We start from the raw sequence: 20,280 nt of genomic DNA on the forward strand, positions 1-20,280 counted from the left end.
CGGTAAAACTGTCGTACTGTTGAAGTATTTATTCGAACACATGTGCTTCACGAGCACACAGAATGGGATCTGAAGGTGGTGTAACAATTCTGAGAAAGTGAGTGTATGAAGTGTGTTTTTTTTTTCCTTTTGCTTCACAAGCAAATTGCTTATAAAACTAACAGCTGCTGTTTTGAAGCTAATCTTAGTGAATTGAATGTTCTTAACCATTTCTACAATCCCACAGTCCTTTATCTTGCCTCTCCTGCTGCTTTCCCACCACCCCTGATCCCATTAGCAAAACTTGAGACAGCCTCAGCTTTTACCAAAGTGCAGCTTTGGTTTCAGCTGCTTTTCTGCAAGAGGAAGTGAATGTTACGCTTTTTTCTCTGTGGCATGGTTGTGATAAAGCTGTGGTGCTCTTATCTCTCTTTTAGGTAGTGGCTCTTTATGACTACACAGCGCATCGATCAGATGAGTTAACCTTCCATTGCAGTGACATTATCCAAGTGTTATACAAAGATAATGATAACTGGTGGTTTGGCAGCCTAGCAAATGGACAGCAAGGCTATTTTCCAGCTAATTATGTGGCTAGTGAAAGTAAGTTTACTGCTGTCTTCCTAGTATGCTGATGTGGGTTTAACTGATGGTCCAAGATTTTACCATGCTGTACTGCTTATTGTTCTGAAGATATGAATTTATGTAGCACACAGACGGCATAGTGATGACTTATTGTGATGTAGGAATTGTATAAAGTTAGCTAACCCCTTAGCCAGTTGGTATACCTGACTTAGGAAGGTATTGACACTTAGTTAAACATGCCAGCTTATATAGTACTGGCTTAATTATCAGTCAACTGGATTGATTCCTTGTCTCTTCTTACATATAGCCACCTGGTTCTTGCTCTACCTTGGTAATGTTTTAGGACACATCAAAGTATTTCACAGACATCTTAAGTATTTATTAGGCAATCTCTGTTAGATCTAACCAGTTACTTTTGTAAAAACTCTTGATTTTCCCCATACTCTAACGGAGAATGCTCAGTTCCCAAATGAGTGGATTTCAGTACGAAGCTTTAAAGGAACAGTAATGGTTAAATCTCATATCTGAGCATTGAACTTGCTAGCAGGACCTTATCATTAAAACAGTTTTAGTTAAACTAACACAAACAAGCCTAAATGAATCTGAACAAGTAATATAGGAAGCATCCTGCTAAGTCAACTGATGTAAAGATGCTCAGCATTCAGAGCATTATTAGTATTCACTTTATGGACATAGTGTGTGGTTGCATGCTACAAGAAATTCATTTGCCTGCCTAAGCTATCAAACTATCAGTTATACTGGTGTTTAGAAATCTTTTAACCCAACATTTCTCAAGATGTTTTCCCCCATTTCCTAGTTCCTCCCTCTGTCTTTCAAGTGAAGTCTAGTATTTATGCCTCTTCCCTAAAAAAAAACTTGGACATAACACTGTGCTAACTTGATGATGGTAATTAAAGTTAGCTTAACTACTGACCTTCTCCTTTGTCCTCCCCTTGCACATCCTGTACATTTTCTCCTTCCTTTCTTCCTTGCAAAATAAGCCAGAGAGCAGTCTGTAGGAAGTCTTCAGTGATGGCCTGTTGTTCTTAAAAAAAACAAAACAAAATCTTTGAGGCAGTTGTCCAGCTGTGCAAAAAACCCTGATATATAATTTGTTGTTTCAGTTGGTGATCATCTTATTATTGAATCACAAGATACATTTGTTAAGTATCAGCTGCATTGCTTTCAGTGTGGACTTTGTTCTTAGTCATGTAAATGTTTATATAATTGCCTATACATTTAAATCTAAGCTTACTAACATAAATAAAAGTTAATGGGCAAATTTTGATAAATTCTTATGCAAAGTTTGGCTTGAAACACTTTTCACCTGTTTCAGTTCACATCCTGTTATTGGGTAGCTCATAATGTCATGGTTGTTCACATAAAATAGATACTTTCATAATTCTTTCATGGCTCTCACAATGGTGAATTATGGATCCTGTTTTCAGAAGAATATGAAGAACAACCTTCAGGATTAGTACCAGATTCTGTTCCTCTCCTACCTGAAGGACTAACAGAAGCAGAGGAAGGCTCTCCAACACTACGTAAGGTAATAATACAATAAGGATATTATAAGTAGTGGTGGAGTATGTCCTTTGTATGCCAGGGGGACTGTATTCATTTTCCATCCTTTCTGGAAAAATTTCTTATGTGTAGACCTCATTCCAGGCAAGCAGGTAGATTTTCAGCAGATGTCTAACGTTTGTCTTGTGTGGAACCAGCTGTTCCATCATGTGGCAATTGAATATTCTGTCTACTCTTGCACCACTGTAATGCGTGGCAAAGCTCCTGTTGACTCCAAGGTTGACAGAAATATCTCTCACAGCTACCCAATGTAAATAACGGTTGAAGAAACAACATGGATTTGTCAAAACCTGACATACTTTTGGGTACTTGACTGTCGTTCTTGGAATATGCACTGCCCCCAGATTCTTCACATTTTCTGCCATGAAATTTCCTGATCTATCAGGTTGCTTAGGAAAAAGCTGTGATGTTTTTCTCTCAAGAGTTTTTCAGTACGTGTAATAATATCCTAATTAAAGATATACAATGTGATCATAAAGCCTTATTACCAGACCAGGAGATATGCTGCAACTAAACGTGCGTACTTGTCAATGGATGTTTCTGTTCAAAAGCTACTGATGGTTCTCTGATGTGAACGACTGCACCCATCCTGTAGGTTGCTCAGGAGGGTGGACTATAGAGACTTCACAGTTTGGAGGTGCAAAGGAAAGACTACATCTAATATCTCTCTACTCCCGCAGTATACTTATATTGGGTTGCAATTGCATATGGCATTGTGGTGGTGTTTACCTATCACATACTATATTGTACGCAGAAGCATTCCTGTTTCTGAGATTTTAGTTAGCAGTCAGAAACTTTGCATAGCTTATGTTCCTCTTCTGCGAAGTAAGACTGATGGTTGTCTTAAAACATGGGATACTTTGTAAGCAAAAAAAAAAAGTAATAGAAAATAGTTCAAGAACTACCACTAGTAACACAAAGACTATTGTTAGAAATATGTCAGCCACAGACACTTGAGAAAATGTAAGCTATCAAAACTAATCAAACGTTACTTCTGACAAAGTTGAATAATAAATACTGGTTTTAAATGTTAGTAACATTAGTTAGTGCACATAAAAGTATTTTCATCCAGTAAATCAACTGCTATACTCACCCAGATTAGAACAGGGAGAAGTGCTGAGACACTTACTGTCATTAAAGACTTGATTATTTTTATCCACATCTTTTTTTTCTATTTTAATTTAGTAGTAATTTATGTAGTACATACAGATATTCAAAGGACATAATGAATAAAGTGTACAGTAAGAGTCCAAAACCAAGCAAATATATTGTTTTTTATATTGCACAGCAGCCAAGGGCACTACAAAGTCATAAAGAGTCCAGAGAAAATTAATGAAACATTTACAAGTCCTGGAAAAATTGTATAAGAGGATATACTTACAAGATTAAACTAGCAAAGAATGAGCAGTGAAAAGAGTGTATAAAATAGTACATGACGCAGAGAGGTGAATTTGATGCACGCTTTTTTCTTTTCTTTTCTTTTCTTTTCCCTTCTGCTGTTAAACAAGATCAGGGAACATTAATCATAGAATCATAGAATGGTTTGGGTTGGAAGGGACCTTAAAGATCATCTAGTTCCAACCCCCCTGCCACAGGCAGGGACACCTTTCCTCTAGACCAGGTTGCTCAAAGCCTCATCCAACCTGGCCTTAAACACTGCCAGGGAGGGGGCAGCCACAACTTCTGTGGGCAACCTGTTCCAGTGTCTCACCACCCTCACAGGAATGAATTTCTTCCTAATATCTAATCTAAATCTACCCTTTTTCAGCTTAAAACCATTCCCCCTCATCCTGTCACTACTTGTCCTTGTAAAAAGCCCCTCTCCCTCTTTCCTGTAGGCCCCCTTCAGGTACTGGAAGGCTGCTATGAGGTCTCCCCGGAGCCTCCTCTTCTCCAGGCTGAACAGCCCCAACTCTCTCAGCCTGTCTTCATAGGAGAGGTGCTCCAGCCCTCTGATCATCTTCATGGCCCTCCTCTGGACTTGCTCAAACAGCTCCATGTCCTTCTTATGTTGGGGGCCCCAGAGCTGAACGCAGTACTCCAGGTGGGGTCTCACGAGAGTGGAGTAAAGGGGCAGAATCGCCTCCCTCGACCTGCTGCCACGCTTCTTTTGATGCAGCCCAGGATGCGGTTGGCTTTCTGGGCTGCACACACGCACTGCCGGCTCATGTTGAGCTTCTCGTCAACCATCACCCCCAAGTCCTTCTCCTCAGGGCTGCTCTCAATCCATTCTCCGCCCAGCCTGTATTTGTGCTTGGGATTGCCCTGACCTGCGTGCAGGACCTTGCACTTGGCCTTGTTGAACTTCGTGCGGTTTGCACAGGCCCACTTCTCAAGCCTGTCAAGGTCCCTCTGGATGGCATCCCTTCCCTCCAGCGTGTCAACCACACCGCACAGCTTGGTGTCATCGGCAGACTTGCTGAGGGCGCACTCAATCCCACTGTCCGTGTTGCCGACAAAGATGTTAAACAGGACTGGTCCCCATACCAGCCCCTGAGGAACACCAGTCGTCACTCGTGTCCACTTGGACATTGAGCTGTTGACCATGACTCTTTGAGTGTGACCATCCAGCCAATTCTTTATCCACCAGGTGGTCCATCTGTCAAGTCCGTGTCTCTCCAATTTAGAGACAAGGATGTCGTGCGGGACAGTGTCAATGGAACACATCTAATATTGGTAGAAGGAAATTTTTGTTTATGCCATGATTAGTTAACCCGGTGAACCTAGCTACTACAAGACACTGTCAAACTTACGTGCTCAGGGATTAATTTTTTTAATAACACATTTTAGGCTGAGGCAATGGCTGAGACTCCGAAAGCATCTAAATTACTGGGAGACACAAATCTGGCTGATTTTTTTTGGTTTCAAGTTACATAAGCACCATATAAATCACCAAGAAGACAGTGAGTTGAATCAAATGATGAATCAAGTCTCTGTGTAAGACTTGCCATGTCTTGAAGAGTAATGGCTTTACAAAAGCTGTAGAGTGCTGCATAGAAGAAACAAATTGTCATTCAACTGTTTGTCGTAAGGAAGGTTCTACAGCACTTTGGCTTTAGGCAATACCAGATACTTCTGAGACAAAACTGCTAAGACCACCACCGAGGGGGCTGATCGGTTATGGCAGTTCCTGTGTTGCAGCAGTGACACAGCAACTTTTCTTCCTATTCCTTTATTTTTTTTTTTCAGTATAAGAGCTGGTGAAAGGAAATGCCAATTTCTTTTACATGGGAAATAAGAAAAATCATTTTGTAATACCCTATGGGGTTTTTTCTTTTGCTTTGGCAGAAAATGAAGCTTTTTTTTTCATCCAAAAGTATTTATTGAATAATTAAGTTGTTGCTTAAGTTGTTACCACAAGCAGGAAAATATAACTAATTCTTTGCTTGTGTTTGGTTTTTGGCCACAAGCATGTTTTCCCTAATACTTAGTTATATCTAGGTCTGCTATATCTATTGTTCTTTCTGTTTTTTTGAGGAATACTTAAATATTTAGCTCTGTTAAGACTGCAGACACAGTTACTGTGAAAATCATCATAGCAGTTACTCGTGAGATTTTGCTACCATATGAGATTAAATAGGACATTTAAAATGTAGAATACTACTGTGGTTTTAATTACTGAGAATACCAGATAGTCTAATTAAAAATAGGTTTCCAGCTGCATATATTATAAATGCATATCTAGCTAATCGTCAGAATTGTATGATGAGTGAATAAAATGGAATCATTAACATTAGAAGAGGGTGTAATACTCAAGATCCAATATTAATCTTTGCAAATAATAAAAAAAGTTATAGTTCAAAGAACATGCTCTCAAATGCTTTCTGCCATCAGCTTTGCATTCATAACATAATAATTTTATGCAAACCTTGTTTTCCTGCCTTATGAGTTACTTAACTCCTGAGCCGCAAAGTTAGGTCATAATCATCTTTAATTACAACATACATCTAAACTGCCAATAGAAATTTCAGAGTGAAGTTCTCATTGCACTGATGAAGAATCCCAAGAAATAAAGATGGACCTGTCATCTGGCTGCTCCAGTAAATGTGCTGTTTTCAGGTTCCTTAAGATGAAGGCAGAAAAGTCAGCAATTCAGATAGGGTTCTATTAAAAAACAGAATTTGGGTTTTGCAAAATTCTGGCAAATTGGAGACGTTTCGAAGTCTGTTTCAAAGACTGTGGGGCTTTTTTGACAGAAATGTTCTGCTGTCTATGAAATCTTGTGAATATGTTTTATAATTTAAGATGGCCTACCACTCACTACATAAAATGCATCTAATTGGATTCTGAATGTTAATTATATATCATGTGAGAATAGTGGGAAGTAGTAATGGACAAAAACAAACCAGTCATTTAAAGTTTCCATTAAAAGTGTAAGAAAATATTCTATCTTTATTTATCTTTGTATTTATCTATGTATTTATCTTTGAAAAAATATGTGAACGTGAAAAATTATGGTCATAATCGTGAAAAGGGTTACCTTCAAGAACTACATTATTATTGCGCAATTTGGATAATCTACCCAGAGATCATTAAGACTTGATTCCATGTATATTTAAACAAAGTTTGGGATTATCACTGTTCACATAAATAATTCATGTTCTCACTCTTCTTCCCCTGGAGTAGGTTGTTGTCAGACTTTCTGAATAGTTAGCTTAGCATGTCTGAAACTAACCTGCCAAGCAATTGGTGCTTTTCCCCTGGGCTTGAGCTCTTTTGATGTGGGTGTTTTTGTGGGCTCAAAATTTATTTATTAGATCTAAAAATTTTAAAAGCATAGAAAACTTGTTCAAAAATATTTCCAAAAATACTAGCTAGAAATTTTTGTATTAATTTCATCAAAAACTTTCATTTTATAGTTCGTGCTGTTGCTATTTTATACTTTAATGGTGCCTTTCTTCAAGTTACTGGGGAACACTTCAGTGACTGTCTTTTAGGAAGAGGAGGGTCTAGGAAGATGTGATAATGCTAATGAGGGAAACATTAATAGAACTCTCACAGTGAATAGAGCTGAAGACTTTCAACATGTCATGAAGTGTGTTCATTTTCAAGGTTCAGAGAGGTTGCAGACCCCAAAAATGTGATAATTAAATTAAAATGTGTTATAGTGAAGCTTATAATTCTGGGCTTCATTCGTGCCTAATATGATTACACATCTCTCTCTCTAAAGGCATTGACATCTGGGCTGAAAGAAACTATGCTTTTCTAGAATCAGTCTGCAAAGCTGCAGTGTGGTCTTCCACATAAACTGCTGAATAGGCATTATAAAGTAGATACATCTTTGCAAATCCTACTTTTGAAATAGTAATTACTTTGATTATTCTTGAAGAAATCCTTCTGAAGGAAATGTTACTGTGATACCATCTGCAAGGAATTGGAACCGTTTTCCTTAAATGTTACCTGACATTAACATATTTCAGCTTTTTAGTTCTGTAGTTTCCTATTTTTAGGTATTCTATTTTCCCTTGAAAATGCAGTTTGTACTGTTCAAGTTGAATTACTCTTTCTTAAGCGTGTGTGGTGCTACTTTATTTGCAAGCTGGTAGCTCTTTCTTTTTCAACTCCAAAACCGCCTCTGTGGTTCCTAATGTGTTCTGTCTCAAAAAATGTTTATGCCTGTGTCTATAGTATTATTATGAGTCATTGAAATAAAAGGTATCTAGTTTATAAGCAGATTAATATCTGTTGGGAAAAAAAAAAAGAAAAGATGAATTGACATCCATAGTCATTTGCTGTAAGTGACTGGTCTGTTTAAAGATAGGAAGAATCAGGCTGAGACCCTGAACTGATCAAGCAGAACCAAGAATACTATTGAGGGACACATATTATTAAGATAGCTCTCAGGAGCAAGCTGACTTCTCTCTTCCCCATGGTTTTCTCCTTGGGTCCTCATAGCCTCTTTCTGAACAGGACTGAACTATTTTTATGCAAATTTCAATGCAAAGCTGTAACCACAGATAAATTCCCAGAGGCCAAGACTTCAAGACTGAAAACAGCTGTTCTAAACCATAGTGCTTCAGTCTGAATATCTTGTCTCCACTCTTCCTCCTCTTTGTTTGTTGTCCCTCAAATAGTTGTCTAGTTGATTTGATTTCTGAGATGCCGTATTTGCCAGTGTTGAGCCAGGACTACAGTTTTCACCCACCAGATCTCCTGCTGGTCTCTCCTAGCCCTGAACAGGCCCAGGATTTTGCAGTTTCAAAGACTAGACAAGGCAAAGTCCTCTCTGCTTGTGGCTCTAGCATTCATGAATGGGGAAGCTCGTGAGTGTTGGCTTAGTCCTAAACACTTCAGTGGTTTAGCTGTTTTTTATGGGAAAGAGAGGAATTCATGCCAATGTCTCTATTGTATACAGAACCACAGTTCCACCAGATACTCACAACTAAGTTAATACTGTTAGACATAAGGGTTACAGTATGGTTAATCTGATTTAGATAGGCTTGTTCTTTAAAAACGCTAGAGAGGGGAAAAAAGCAATAATAAGTTAATTGCATTTTAAATATGAAGGTCATGGCAAAAGAAATATATGTAATTCCACTAGCAAAACTCCCTGCCAGTTGTTCATTTAATGGGGAAATGTGTGGAGGGGTACAGAACAGCAGGAAAGAAAATGATGAGTGTGGTGTGGTGTCTCACATTTCTCCCAAACTTGACTCATTAGAGCAGTTTTGACAGGAGGCATCAACGTGGTTCTGGGGAGTTAAGTACATTGCTATAAATCAATGTACAGATTGTATAAATCAAGAAAACAAAATACAAACTTAATACTGTTTTAATGTCCTAAAGACTAGCCTGAAAAGACACAGAGACATGTTCATTCTTGCCGTCTGTGATCCAATGAATCTTTAATTAGATCAAGTTCTGTAGAAACAGCTTCTATGGGAGAGTTCCCCTGTGCAGAGTAGGCTATAGAGCAAACGCATTTACTTTCATGGCTTGAATCACCTAAATAGATTGCCTGCACCATTCTCTCCATCTACCTCTTAGTCTGTCAGAGAACCCCTGCAGACCATCAGTCTTATGAGTCAACTCTGCGTAGCCTAGAGGAAAGCACTACCAAAGACGTAGACTTGGGATGTGATTTTGTCCATAGTATTTCCTTTAGATGCCCTCAGCTTCAGATTTTGCTAGGAAGTGTGTTCTGATACATGTGATTTTTTTTCCACGAGTTGCCCAGGAAGGGTTTAGTGCTTGACTGACTGTTGTGGATTATACAGCAGGGGTCAGGACCTGACATGCTTTTGTGTATTTAGCCTTTAATTTTTTTGCCTTGGTTGCTTCTTATGTGGCAACACTGAGACAATGTTAAGTACCAAAAAATGAGATGTAACGCAAGCAAGGCTTCTAGAAAATGAAAGTATGCATTTTATTACACTTTTTGTTTTTACAATAGTTAACAAAGCAAAAGAAACTTAAGAAAATCTCAGCTTCTACAGTTGATACGAACTGATGTTCTCTCCTTCTGGTGGGCTGTATCTTTCAAAGGGTGGAGAATGAGAATGTGGCAACAAAATTGAACACTGTACAATGGAGCTCGTATTTTTTACTATGTTCAGTATTTGGTCTTATGAACAGAAAAGTTCAAGATATTAATAATTATCTGAAACATTATTTTTTTTTCTTTAAAGCAAACATGGCCCTAATAATTCTGTATTGATATTTAAGCTCTGCAATCTGGATTAATTTAATAGCTGCCACCATATCTGTTACAGTGCTGGGTTTGCTGAGTCTTAGTACAGACACAGTGACAATAGTGCAGAGCTGTTTGGAGCTTCTTGTGAGATCTGCCCATGCATAACAAGTGGTCAAGAGGTTTAGAAATGGGGAAAAGAGATCAACAGCCTCTCCAGCCCCTCCATACTCTAGACTTCTGTGGCTTGCTCTTTATGTGAGCATGTCCTTGATGCATTCTCAGTGTCTAAGCATTACCTCTGCCTCCTTAGCCAAATACTTCCTGCCTATTTTCCCAGCCTACACTCACTCATTCGCTGTGCTCCTCCTGCTGCTTCATCCCCTTGTTGCACCAGCTCCTGCACTGCCTTGTTGCATCTGCTGCTGACCCCACTTGTTTCCTTTAGTACTGCTACTGCTCACTCACATCACTGGGATGGGAAAGGTAGTTCAAGGAGTGGGCTAACAAAGGTATGTGGGATAGGCAAGAGAAGGTAGTGGCAGTTAGATGTGCCTCAAAAAGATCTAATCTGTACTTCCTGCCTCATTACATGCTTGAAAGTTTGTAGGAATGAGGTAAGAAAGCTATCATATTTGAACAGCGCTCTGGAGAATTTTGAGTCTGTCCCTACAGACCCCAGGAATTCTCATCAGTTGCCATGTCAGGTGAACACAGCTATTTGAATGTCTCTAATTGTGTGCCTTTCTTTCCTTGGTACTCATACCGAAATGCTGTGCTTGCATATATGAAAGCCTATGTGATGAGTTGTTTTTAAAACAAACCATAAGAACCTTCAGTTAGGCAGCTTAATTTAGTGGATACTTTATTTTTCTAACTGTAAAACGAGGATAATTTTTTGTGTTTTGGTATCTGAAAGTATTAAAAAACTTAGTCCATTTTTGATAAGAGAAGTCAGTCTTCTGTAGTGGTACTTCTTTGGAAAGGTCCATATTTTATTATAGTTTTGGACAATGTAGAGATTCTGTAATATTTACTCAAAAAGTAGGGTAAAAAACCTAGTTCAATGTCATTAGCATAGGATTTTTCAGAAAAAAAGGTCTTGTTTTGACTGCAGGCGAAGTGAGTTCATGATTGTGTATGGCAAGGAACCACAAGGTTGTAAATGCCAAAGGAAGTATTAATTACTTAGAGTCATTCCCTTCACAGAACTCCTTTGTATTTTCATATCAGTGGCATTGTATTTCCTTCTTTTGTGTTTACTTTTACCATTGACTTAGTCTCAAGTTTATTACTGTATTAACAAGGATTTTGTGTGTGAAGGAGAAGATTTTTCTCCCTGGCACTGCCAGTGCTACATTATAATATTCTGATAGGCTGACTTTTGGCTAAACTACTTCAGCAATCTGTGTTTTTTCAGCAGACTAATTCTAATGACTAATGTTTGAACATGGTTGTTGTGGGCAGTGTGCTTATATGAAGTCAATAAGTCAATGGGAGCTTGATCCTGTTTCTTCTAAGTCAGCACCAAAGTAATATTAAACTAACAAAATAATACTAGGGAGCTGACCAAGACAAAAAAGTTCGAATTTCATTCAGCTACTAACATTGACTAGATGTTTTTTAATTAATTCCATTTAGAGTTTAAGAAAGTAATTCAACTGTTCAAGGCCTAAAACTGTGGTTTGGGAGATACTGATTCTGGTTCCAATACGGTTTGCGTTTGTGTATGCTAAGACAATTTTCATCTGTGCCTCACTTTACCCTGAAATAAAATTGGACAATAGTGCTTGACAGGGGAATGTTAAGTTTTATTCATTAGGGCTTTGAAATCTGTAATGGATAAGTTTAGTGTCTTAAAACAAATTATTTTAATTCCATTTTAAAATAGCGAAACTAATGTTTAAGTGATAAAAAGAACTGCTGTGAAGAAACCCTCTAGTTTCTCTCTGTTTAAGTTAAATATGGAGGGACCATGGTACACCTTGCTTGTGAGGTCATTTCACACAGAATGAAATGAACAATTGGCAGACTAAAGGGTCAAGAACTGTAATTTTTTCTTCTCTGTTGCTTCCAGAAAGCTCTTGTTGACTTTGTGGTTACTTTTTTAGATGCTGTATTGTTGTTAGGCACTTCGGAGCTGCTGAATGATGCTCCCTTCTTAATACTGATAGTTTTTAACTGGCGTTTTAGAGACAGTAATGTCAGTAACTGGCTGTTTCCTTGAGCAATTCAGGCTGATAGCAGAACATTAAACATCTCATTTACAAGCAGATAAGTACCTCTGCACTTGGCAGAACTGGACGGTCTGATCTTTTTAACACTAAGGCTATTTGAGAAATTCACAAACAATGCAGTAGGTTTTGCTTTAGGCTGGCTATGAATCTGAAATTCAGCTGTCTTAAAAAATCATAAATGTGGGCTAAGTATTGAGGGTTGAGTTAGTTTCAAGCCCATTCTTCACCTTTACTCCCTGAAAACAATCTTATTTTTTGGAAAGTACTAGATCTCATCTCTCCCTCCCTTCTCTGGCCTAGGGCTCCAGACTTTTTCTCCAGCTTTCCAAGGTCTTCATAGGAACCAGTCCCCACTCTCACAATGCCTGCGTGGATGTAACTTGTTCTTTCATGCATGCCATGCCAAATAGACACAGAGCATAGCTGTCCTGTCAACCTGAAGTAGAGGTCCACAACAGTTTTTAACTGAAAGCATTGTGATACTAGGTGTGAACACACAGTGTGCTGCACTGCTTTCCACAGCTTTTCTCCTTGGTTGTGGTGCTCTGGAGGCCTGAAGTTCATGGCTGGATGTATAGTGCATGCCTGGTTCCAGAAGAGCAAATTTTAAGTGAGAGATAAGGCTTATCAGTTGTGTTTGCTTGTGCCCTCAATGAAAATGAAACTACATGGGTGGTTATGAGACACTTGTGAACAGCCTGAGTGGAAGAAGGTGGAGAAAACAATCTCTCTCTGAAGACAGTAAACTCAGGAGGGGCACTCACATTTCCTTATGGGAATTCTTGCAGTACGTATGAGACCTGTTAGAATTAGAAGAGGTTGGTTTGTAGCGGGAGCGAGTTGCATAAAGACCCACTAATTACATTGGAAATTAGAGAATTTACTTAAACTCTTCCAGGTTTCGTTTTTGTGTTTGGGTTTTGGGGTTTTTTTCAGCCCTGAATGATGAAGTAACGTGGAGTGATTTGAACTGTTTTTGACTGAAACTTGCAGGCTTAAAAAATAGACAGGTTTCTCTTGTTAAAACTATGCAATAAGATGACTTTTTAGTGTTCTGTCTTTACTCACGTAGTAGCAGAAATAGCTTAATTCTTTACAGACCATGTGTATTTTAAGCTGACTTCAAGCAGATTCATGACCTTCTGTTTCTGCACATACCTGAAAACTGTCTTTTTATTTGCAAGTAGCTTTTTTTTAAAGCAGGGTACTGTTTCCTTGTTTGTAACCACATGAGAGTTAACATTTTATAGCTGATAGACATTCTTTTTCAAACAGGGTATATTCTCTCCTTATTCAGGAAGCTGGTGGGTTTTCTATGTACATGTGTTGGCCCCATTGTCTGTCTTCTTTTTACCTTCCTGCTTTTTTCTTTTTTTTTTTTCTTTTACAGATGTCACCAGTCATCAGTAAGTCAGGGGACCTAAAATTTAGCTTGGAGCGTGACACAGATAGAGACTCACCTGCAGCACAGTAAGCAAGAAATACTTAAAACAATTTGCAGTGTTATTTCTACAACTGCTGTTAGAAAACTGTGAGAAATGCGGGAAGGGTTATTTTGTTTTAGCAAGCAAAACAAGGAGTTAGCTTTAGGATAATCATTCAAAAAGTGCTTCACACCTGAAACATGAAGGAAGTAACAGTTTGTGTATATGTATACACACGCACATGTGTACACACACTCTTTCCCCAAAAAGAGCAAGCACTATAATGTACATGAGAATCAAAACTCAGAGATATGGGACTGCCCTGTGGCATCCCTTAGCTACATATTAAGCTTCATTGCTACAAACTGCAAACTGTTTTTGCACCTTCTAAAAATTAATTAACATAAATTGCAAAAGGTTGTCACATACGGAGAAGGTGCAAGCTAGCATCTTTGATTGTGACACTTGCATTTTTGAAAAATTGTATGTATTCGTTGTGTGAAAGCTGTAAGCAGATAAGATCTCAACATTTTGAACAAGAACTTCCACAATATCTTTAACTATTGCAACCATTTATACTTCAAAAAATACATCTGAAAGTACTTCCTGTGTTTGCCATTACAGGTATCTGTCATCTAAGCAAAATTATTTCACTGATCGTTTTCTAGACTGGTCCCCTCCCCATATAAATAATCTGTGCATATAGGATGTAGATGCAGATACATATCTAATTTTAACTTATTTAGTCTTAATTTTCTATCTCCAGCTGTATCTAGATTTGAAGATAGATTACGACTGGAAAGTTTAACCCTCATGTATGATGAGGAATGGGCTGCATTGAATTTTGGGTATAACTATTCTGATAGGATGTACATTAAGGAAGGAAATGCCTTAAAAGCACAGTTAGTGTGACGGTTGATACAGTCTGTTAGAAGCCAGTATCAAAAATTTGGTATGACTCAACTCCTTTAGTAGAACTTCAGGAAACAATTATTGTGAGTGACCTTTCCAGGGCATCCACTGAAGAATGTGGGACCACAGATTTAAAATGTGGAATCACAAATTATTTAATCAAATTCAAGAATTTTGAGTCATGTCAAATGTGAAATATTCATTTTACAGAATCACAGAATGTTAGGGATTGGAAGGGACCTTGAAAGATCATCTAGTCCAATCCCCCTGCCGGAGCAGGATTATCTAGACCATATCACACAGGAACGTGTCCAGGCGGGTTTTGAATGTCTCCAGAGAAGGAGACTCCACAACCTCTCTGGGCAGCCTGTTCCAGTGTTCGGTCACCCTCACCGTAAAGAAGTTTTTCCTCATATTTATGTGGAACCTCCTGTGTTCCACCTTGCACCCATTGCCCCTTGTCCTGTCAAGGGATATCACTGAGAAGAGCCTGGCTCCATCCTCATGACACTTGCCCTTTACATATTTATAAACATTAATGAGGTCACCCCTCAGTCTCCTCTTCTCTAAGCTAAAGAGACCCAGCTGCCTCAGCCTCTCCTCATAAGGGAGATGTTCCACCCCCTTAATCATCTTCGTGGCTCTGCGCTGGACTCTCTCTAGCAGTTCCCTGTCCTTCTTGAACTGAGGGGCCCAGAACTGGACACAATATTCCAGATGCGGCCTCACCAGGGCAGAGTAGAGGGGGAGGAGAACCTCTCTTGACCTGCTAACCACACCCCTTCTAATACACCCCAGGATGCCGTTGGCCTTCTTGGCCACAAGGGCACACTGCTGGCTCATGGTCATCCTGCTGTCCACTAGGACCCCCAGGTCCCTTTCCCCTACGCTGCTCTCCAACAGGTCTGCCCCCAACTTGTACTGGTACATGGGGTTGTTCTTGCCCAGATGCAGGACTCTACACTTGCCCTTGTTATATTTCATTAAATTTCTCCCCGCCCAACTCTCCAGCCTATCTAGGTCTCTCTGAATGGCAGCACAGCCTTCTGGTGTGTCAGCCACTCCTCCCAGTTTTGTGTCATCAGCGAACTTGCTGACAGTGCACTCTATTCCCTCATCCAAGTCATTAATGAATATATTGAATAGAACTGGTCCCAGTACCAACCCTTGAGGGACTCCGCTAGACACAGACCTCCAACTGGACTCTGTCCCATTGACCACCACTCTCTGGCTTCTTTCCTTCAGCCAGTTCACAATCCACCTCACTACCCGATCATCCAGACCACACTTCCTCAGTTTAGCTGCGAGGATGCTGTGGGAGACCGTGTCAAACGCTTTACTGAAATCAAGATAGATAGACCACATCCACAGCTTTACCATCATCTATCCACCGGGTTACGTCCTCATAAAAGGCTACCAAGTTGGTTAAGCATGACTTCCCCTTGGTGAAGCCATGCTGAGTGCCCCTAATGATCCCCGTATCCTTGATGTGTCTAGAGACAGCATCAAGAACAAGTTGTTCCATCACCTTTCCGGGGATGGAGGTGAGGCTGACCGGTCTATAGTTCCCCGGGTCCTCCTTCTTGCCCTTTTTGAAGACTGGAGTGACATTCGCTTTCCTCCAGTCCTCGGGCACCTCTCCCGTTGCCCACGACTTAGCAAAGATGATGGAGAGTGGCCTAGCAATGACTTCCGCCAGCTCCCTCAGCACCCGCGGGTGCATCCCATCAGGGCCCATGGATTTATGGACGTCCAGATTGCTTAATTGGTCCCTGACCCAGCCCTCATCAACCAAGACAGATTCCATTTTAATGGAAATCAAGGCTGTCCTGAGAAGAGGTCACACTGAAGTGTTATGCTGAAGAAACAGAGCCCCAAAACCATTTCAATTATGTTTCAAAAAGGTGAGAGAAGACACCTACATGCCTGAGTCACTGGAATGTGCTCCCTCCTCCTGAGCTATAAGGAGCAAGAGCATCATGGAGATGCCAGTCTGAAGTCATGCTTCATGTCATTGCTGTCCCTTCTGGGCAAAGAGCACTGTTGCAGAGCTTCATTCACATGCTTTCAGGGTACTGAGCCATTTATACCTGATCATTAGTGAGGTACAGTGAAAGATGCCATGGGGTAGCATGGAAATGTGATTCACTTGTCGTAATTACAGCAGTGACTGCACGCACCAAGGTTTTTTCGGAAAAGACTACAAGTTTTTGCTTTATTTTGAGAGCTAGAAGAAGAGAGAAGGATCTTCTGGCATTTCTGATGCCACTAGTTTGAAAGGCTGTTCCATATTTCCGTTTATAGGCTGTCTATATAGTACAGATTAGATAATAAAACATCTCAGAAACTTGGCTGTATATTTTTCATGAAAATTGTCACTTCTTTGTACCTGAAACAGTGACCCGCAGGGGCTGGGACAGAACTGTAGTTTTCTTGTTCGCTGCAGTTGATGTGTCTTGAAATATCCTTTAAAAATGATATGCATGCAAGTGTTACGATCTTAAATGGAAAAGTTTTCGATTTTAGCATCTAAAAGCTATATCGACATGACTTGAGATCCAGTCCAATCTGTACTTAAATAGTCGCTCCACCTAAAACATTCTGTTATTTTCCTGTTTTCTGTGAAAATACCTTAATATCCATGTCACATGCTAGTATGTGACAGGAATTACACAGTAAATAAACTTCATAAGAATCAAGTGAGATGTGATTGCCAAGTACGTACTTTCACTATGGAGAAGTGAAACTGTTAGCACCTGCACAACTCACTGAACCTTTCTTTGAGCCTCCAAATGAATGATTGCTGTTTTGCCTATTAGAACACTATTCATTATGGCCACAATACCTGCTGTAAAAGAAAGTGAATGGCAAACCCTTATGACATGCCTATCTTTCAGAATTTCTCAATGGAAAAAATGGTTTTGCAATAGGAAAACAAATTTTATCCAAGATGATAGTAGTTTTTATCTTAGCCAAGCAGTTAACTTGTCTTCTGCAGACTCTAGAAGAAACAGAGGAATGTCCACATAATAGATGCTAAGTGAACTAAAGTTTTTAACTAAGTATCTCAAAGATTTGATACATCATCACATCTGATGTTCAAATAATAAGATGAAAACTACTTCTCAAAATTTGAGTAGCTTTACACTGAAAATCTGCATAGTAACCTCACCCTTAAAATATTAATGATTAGATACTATTTGTCAGTACAGACATTATCTCCTTAGATGTATTTCCATTGTACAGTTTTGTTGAGCTACACTAGGTAGTGCGCTCTGCATAAATTTACAAGTGATTACACGTGACACCCAGCTGAACACTCAGTTTGGTAGATTGGTACTTATGTTACTGATTAATTATGATTTTGTACCCTGGTTTCCTCATGCAGCAGTACTTCTCAAATTGTTCATGAATCCTAATGCAGAGGGTCTTAAACTCCAGAACCTTTTCCTTGGGATGTTCCAGTATTAGAGCTGCAGCAATTCATGTATTCATTAATACACAGTTTAGCTTAAAAAAAATTCAAACTATAGGCAGATAGTCATCAGTCCATTAGCAAGGCTGATGTGTAAACATTTTCATCTATAAAATACGATTACATTAGGACACTATCACCAACAGTAGTGCTCTTGCAGCACCCTTTTTGGGGAAACTGCACACATCTCATTGCAGTCTTTACTCTTGATTCATCCACTTACTTAGTGTTTCAGCAGCATTCAGCATAACAGTTCTGCTCACAAACCAAGACCTCTTTGTGCTAGGCAGAATACAAATTTTGAACAAAGACAGTAACTGCCCTTGAAAGGTTACAGTCAAAGTATTATTACATATTTATAGTTAAATAAAGTTACAACCTCTGCCGAGAGTGGGAGTTCATGGTAGAAGTGGTGTAACATCTGTATAATCCCTGGCATCATCTGCAAGACCAGTCTAATTCCCTTGTTAAAGGCACTGACTGGGAAAGACACAGGAGCTTGACTGATGCTTTTGGCATTGTATGAAGTCTGATAAGCGTAAATAGACATTAAAGTGACTTCTGATGCTGTAAATCTGTCATAGTTAAGGTAAATTAAAATGGAAGAACAAATCTTATGCACTTGTCTGCCTGTCTTATTCTTGTTCAATAAATAAATGAGGGATCTCTCTTTAATTGCAAGTATTTTGGTGTTTGATCCTAGGAAAGGAAAAAAGGTACAATGGCTTTTATGAGAGGAAGAGACTGGTAATTTTTATTTTTTAATTACATCTGTTGACTATTGATCAAGACTAGCTGATTTTTAAGATCACGAGCAGTTCTTTTGAAAGCAATGCTATGACATGTTAAAAAGTAGACCAGTGGAGTGGTCTCATATTTTGTCTTCATGGTTTTTCTATCTTTGTTCTGCTGCGGAACAGTAGTTTTTGTAGCTGTTTCAGCATTGTACTCAAGGGGGACAGGCAGTCAATTTCTCTAACACATCAGCTGTGGGTGGAAAAAGCTCTATGTTTGGGCTAACTTTGTGTTTCTTTTACTCTTTTTATATCCACCTTCCTCTAGAGGTGCAAAGAAAAATAAGAAAAGGATACAGAGGAATGAGGGAGAAAATCAGCACAAGTTAATGGGTCTCAATACTCCTGTATCATCAGTTACAGCTAATGGTGTTGAAAATGAACCTACAGCCCATGGGGTGGAATTGAAGAAGAAGAAGAAAAAGGCAGTGAGAGGCTCAAACTTAAGCACAAATGGAAAGACGAATGAATTGAATGAGCCTGAATGCTATTGACGTGGAGTCATAATTTAATTCCAAATACTGGTGTGATATTCAGTATACACATTGAAGGCTGCAACTACAATCTCACTTCTAGGATTAACAAGAAACAAATAAATAAAAATACTCAAATATGCAAAATGGCACCAGTTGTGACTTACCAATGGTGTAAACCTGTCTTGGAAGACTTTTGCCCTGGGTTCCTTGACATCAACAGAACTTGAACGTTCAGCTCCTCACTGGACTGGTAAAATCTGAAACTGTCAAATACAATGTTAACCAATTTAATATCTGATTACACCTTAACTTAGGCATTTCTGTAGACTGTAGATCAATCCATTGGGAGCAGAGAATCAAGTGAAAAAGTGTGATCTAGAGCAAAACAAGCCCAACCGCTACCTAAGTTATTAAATTAGCATTTTAAAATGTGTTGTAAGTAAAATAGAGGAGTGTTCAGAATGGTAAAATTCCAAAGGAATGCTGACATTACAGTGTATCTGAAAACATAAGCTTTTAAAAAATATTTTCCTGACATCAAATATTCACTTGGACTGCATTTTGCAGCTCTGAAGCACATTGTTGAGTAACTACCTATGCAACTACACTGTCTTCAGTGGGACTACTCATGCTTACCCGTGTAAATAAGTGTTGCAAATTCCAGGCAGTTATATTTTTCAAATGAGGTTTTCTGTACATAATAAAGATGCATTGCAGTTTTGTCAGAGTTCCTGGCTGCTTTGGCAGAAGTCTTGCCAAATATACTTTCTTTTGTCAGAATGAAATATTTTATAGCCAACTGTGCTGTTTGTTTTACTTGTAGTCCTTATTCACTTGTCAGTGTCATTAAACTGTTTTTTTACTTGAGTATTATGTTGTGAACTTTCACTAATGACTTCATTAATTATCTACAGTGCTAAATAATTTATGCTTTATATTAAATGAAACACTTTCTATCAGTTAGCGTTGGTAATTTTTCTGGCTGATGATGTCCAGTTTATTTTTACTCTGCTAGGAAATTCTTCCTCCTCCCCCTCTGAAGCAATAAATAATGTAAAATTAGAAAACCCTTATTTAGTAGACAGGGCACTTGAGTCCATTAAAAAAAGAAGTGAGAATAACAATGTCGGGCACTGATGTGTGAAATGCACGCAGATGCAGAGGACTAGTTGCTATATGTTGTAGTG

At 39.0% G+C, this 20,280-nt stretch overlaps 1 protein-coding gene across 1 annotated transcript in view; it reads left to right on the forward strand.

Moving 5' to 3' along the window:
* Nucleotides 1-19,960, forward strand: part of AHI1 (Abelson helper integration site 1) — a 101,818-nt gene extending 81,858 nt beyond the window's left edge. The window contains 4 exon segments of the mRNA XM_068398927.1: nucleotides 417-579; nucleotides 2,010-2,110; nucleotides 13,403-13,482; nucleotides 18,886-19,960. Of these exon segments, the coding sequence (XP_068255028.1) occupies nucleotides 417-579; nucleotides 2,010-2,110; nucleotides 13,403-13,482; nucleotides 18,886-19,111 (570 nt within the window). The 3' untranslated portion in view covers nucleotides 19,112-19,960.
* Nucleotides 19,961-20,280: the final 320 nt, after the last annotated feature.

This window comes from Nyctibius grandis, chromosome 1, assembly GCF_013368605.1.
Source record: "Nyctibius grandis isolate bNycGra1 chromosome 1, bNycGra1.pri, whole genome shotgun sequence".
Classification (NCBI taxonomy): Eukaryota; Metazoa; Chordata; class Aves; order Nyctibiiformes; family Nyctibiidae; genus Nyctibius; species Nyctibius grandis.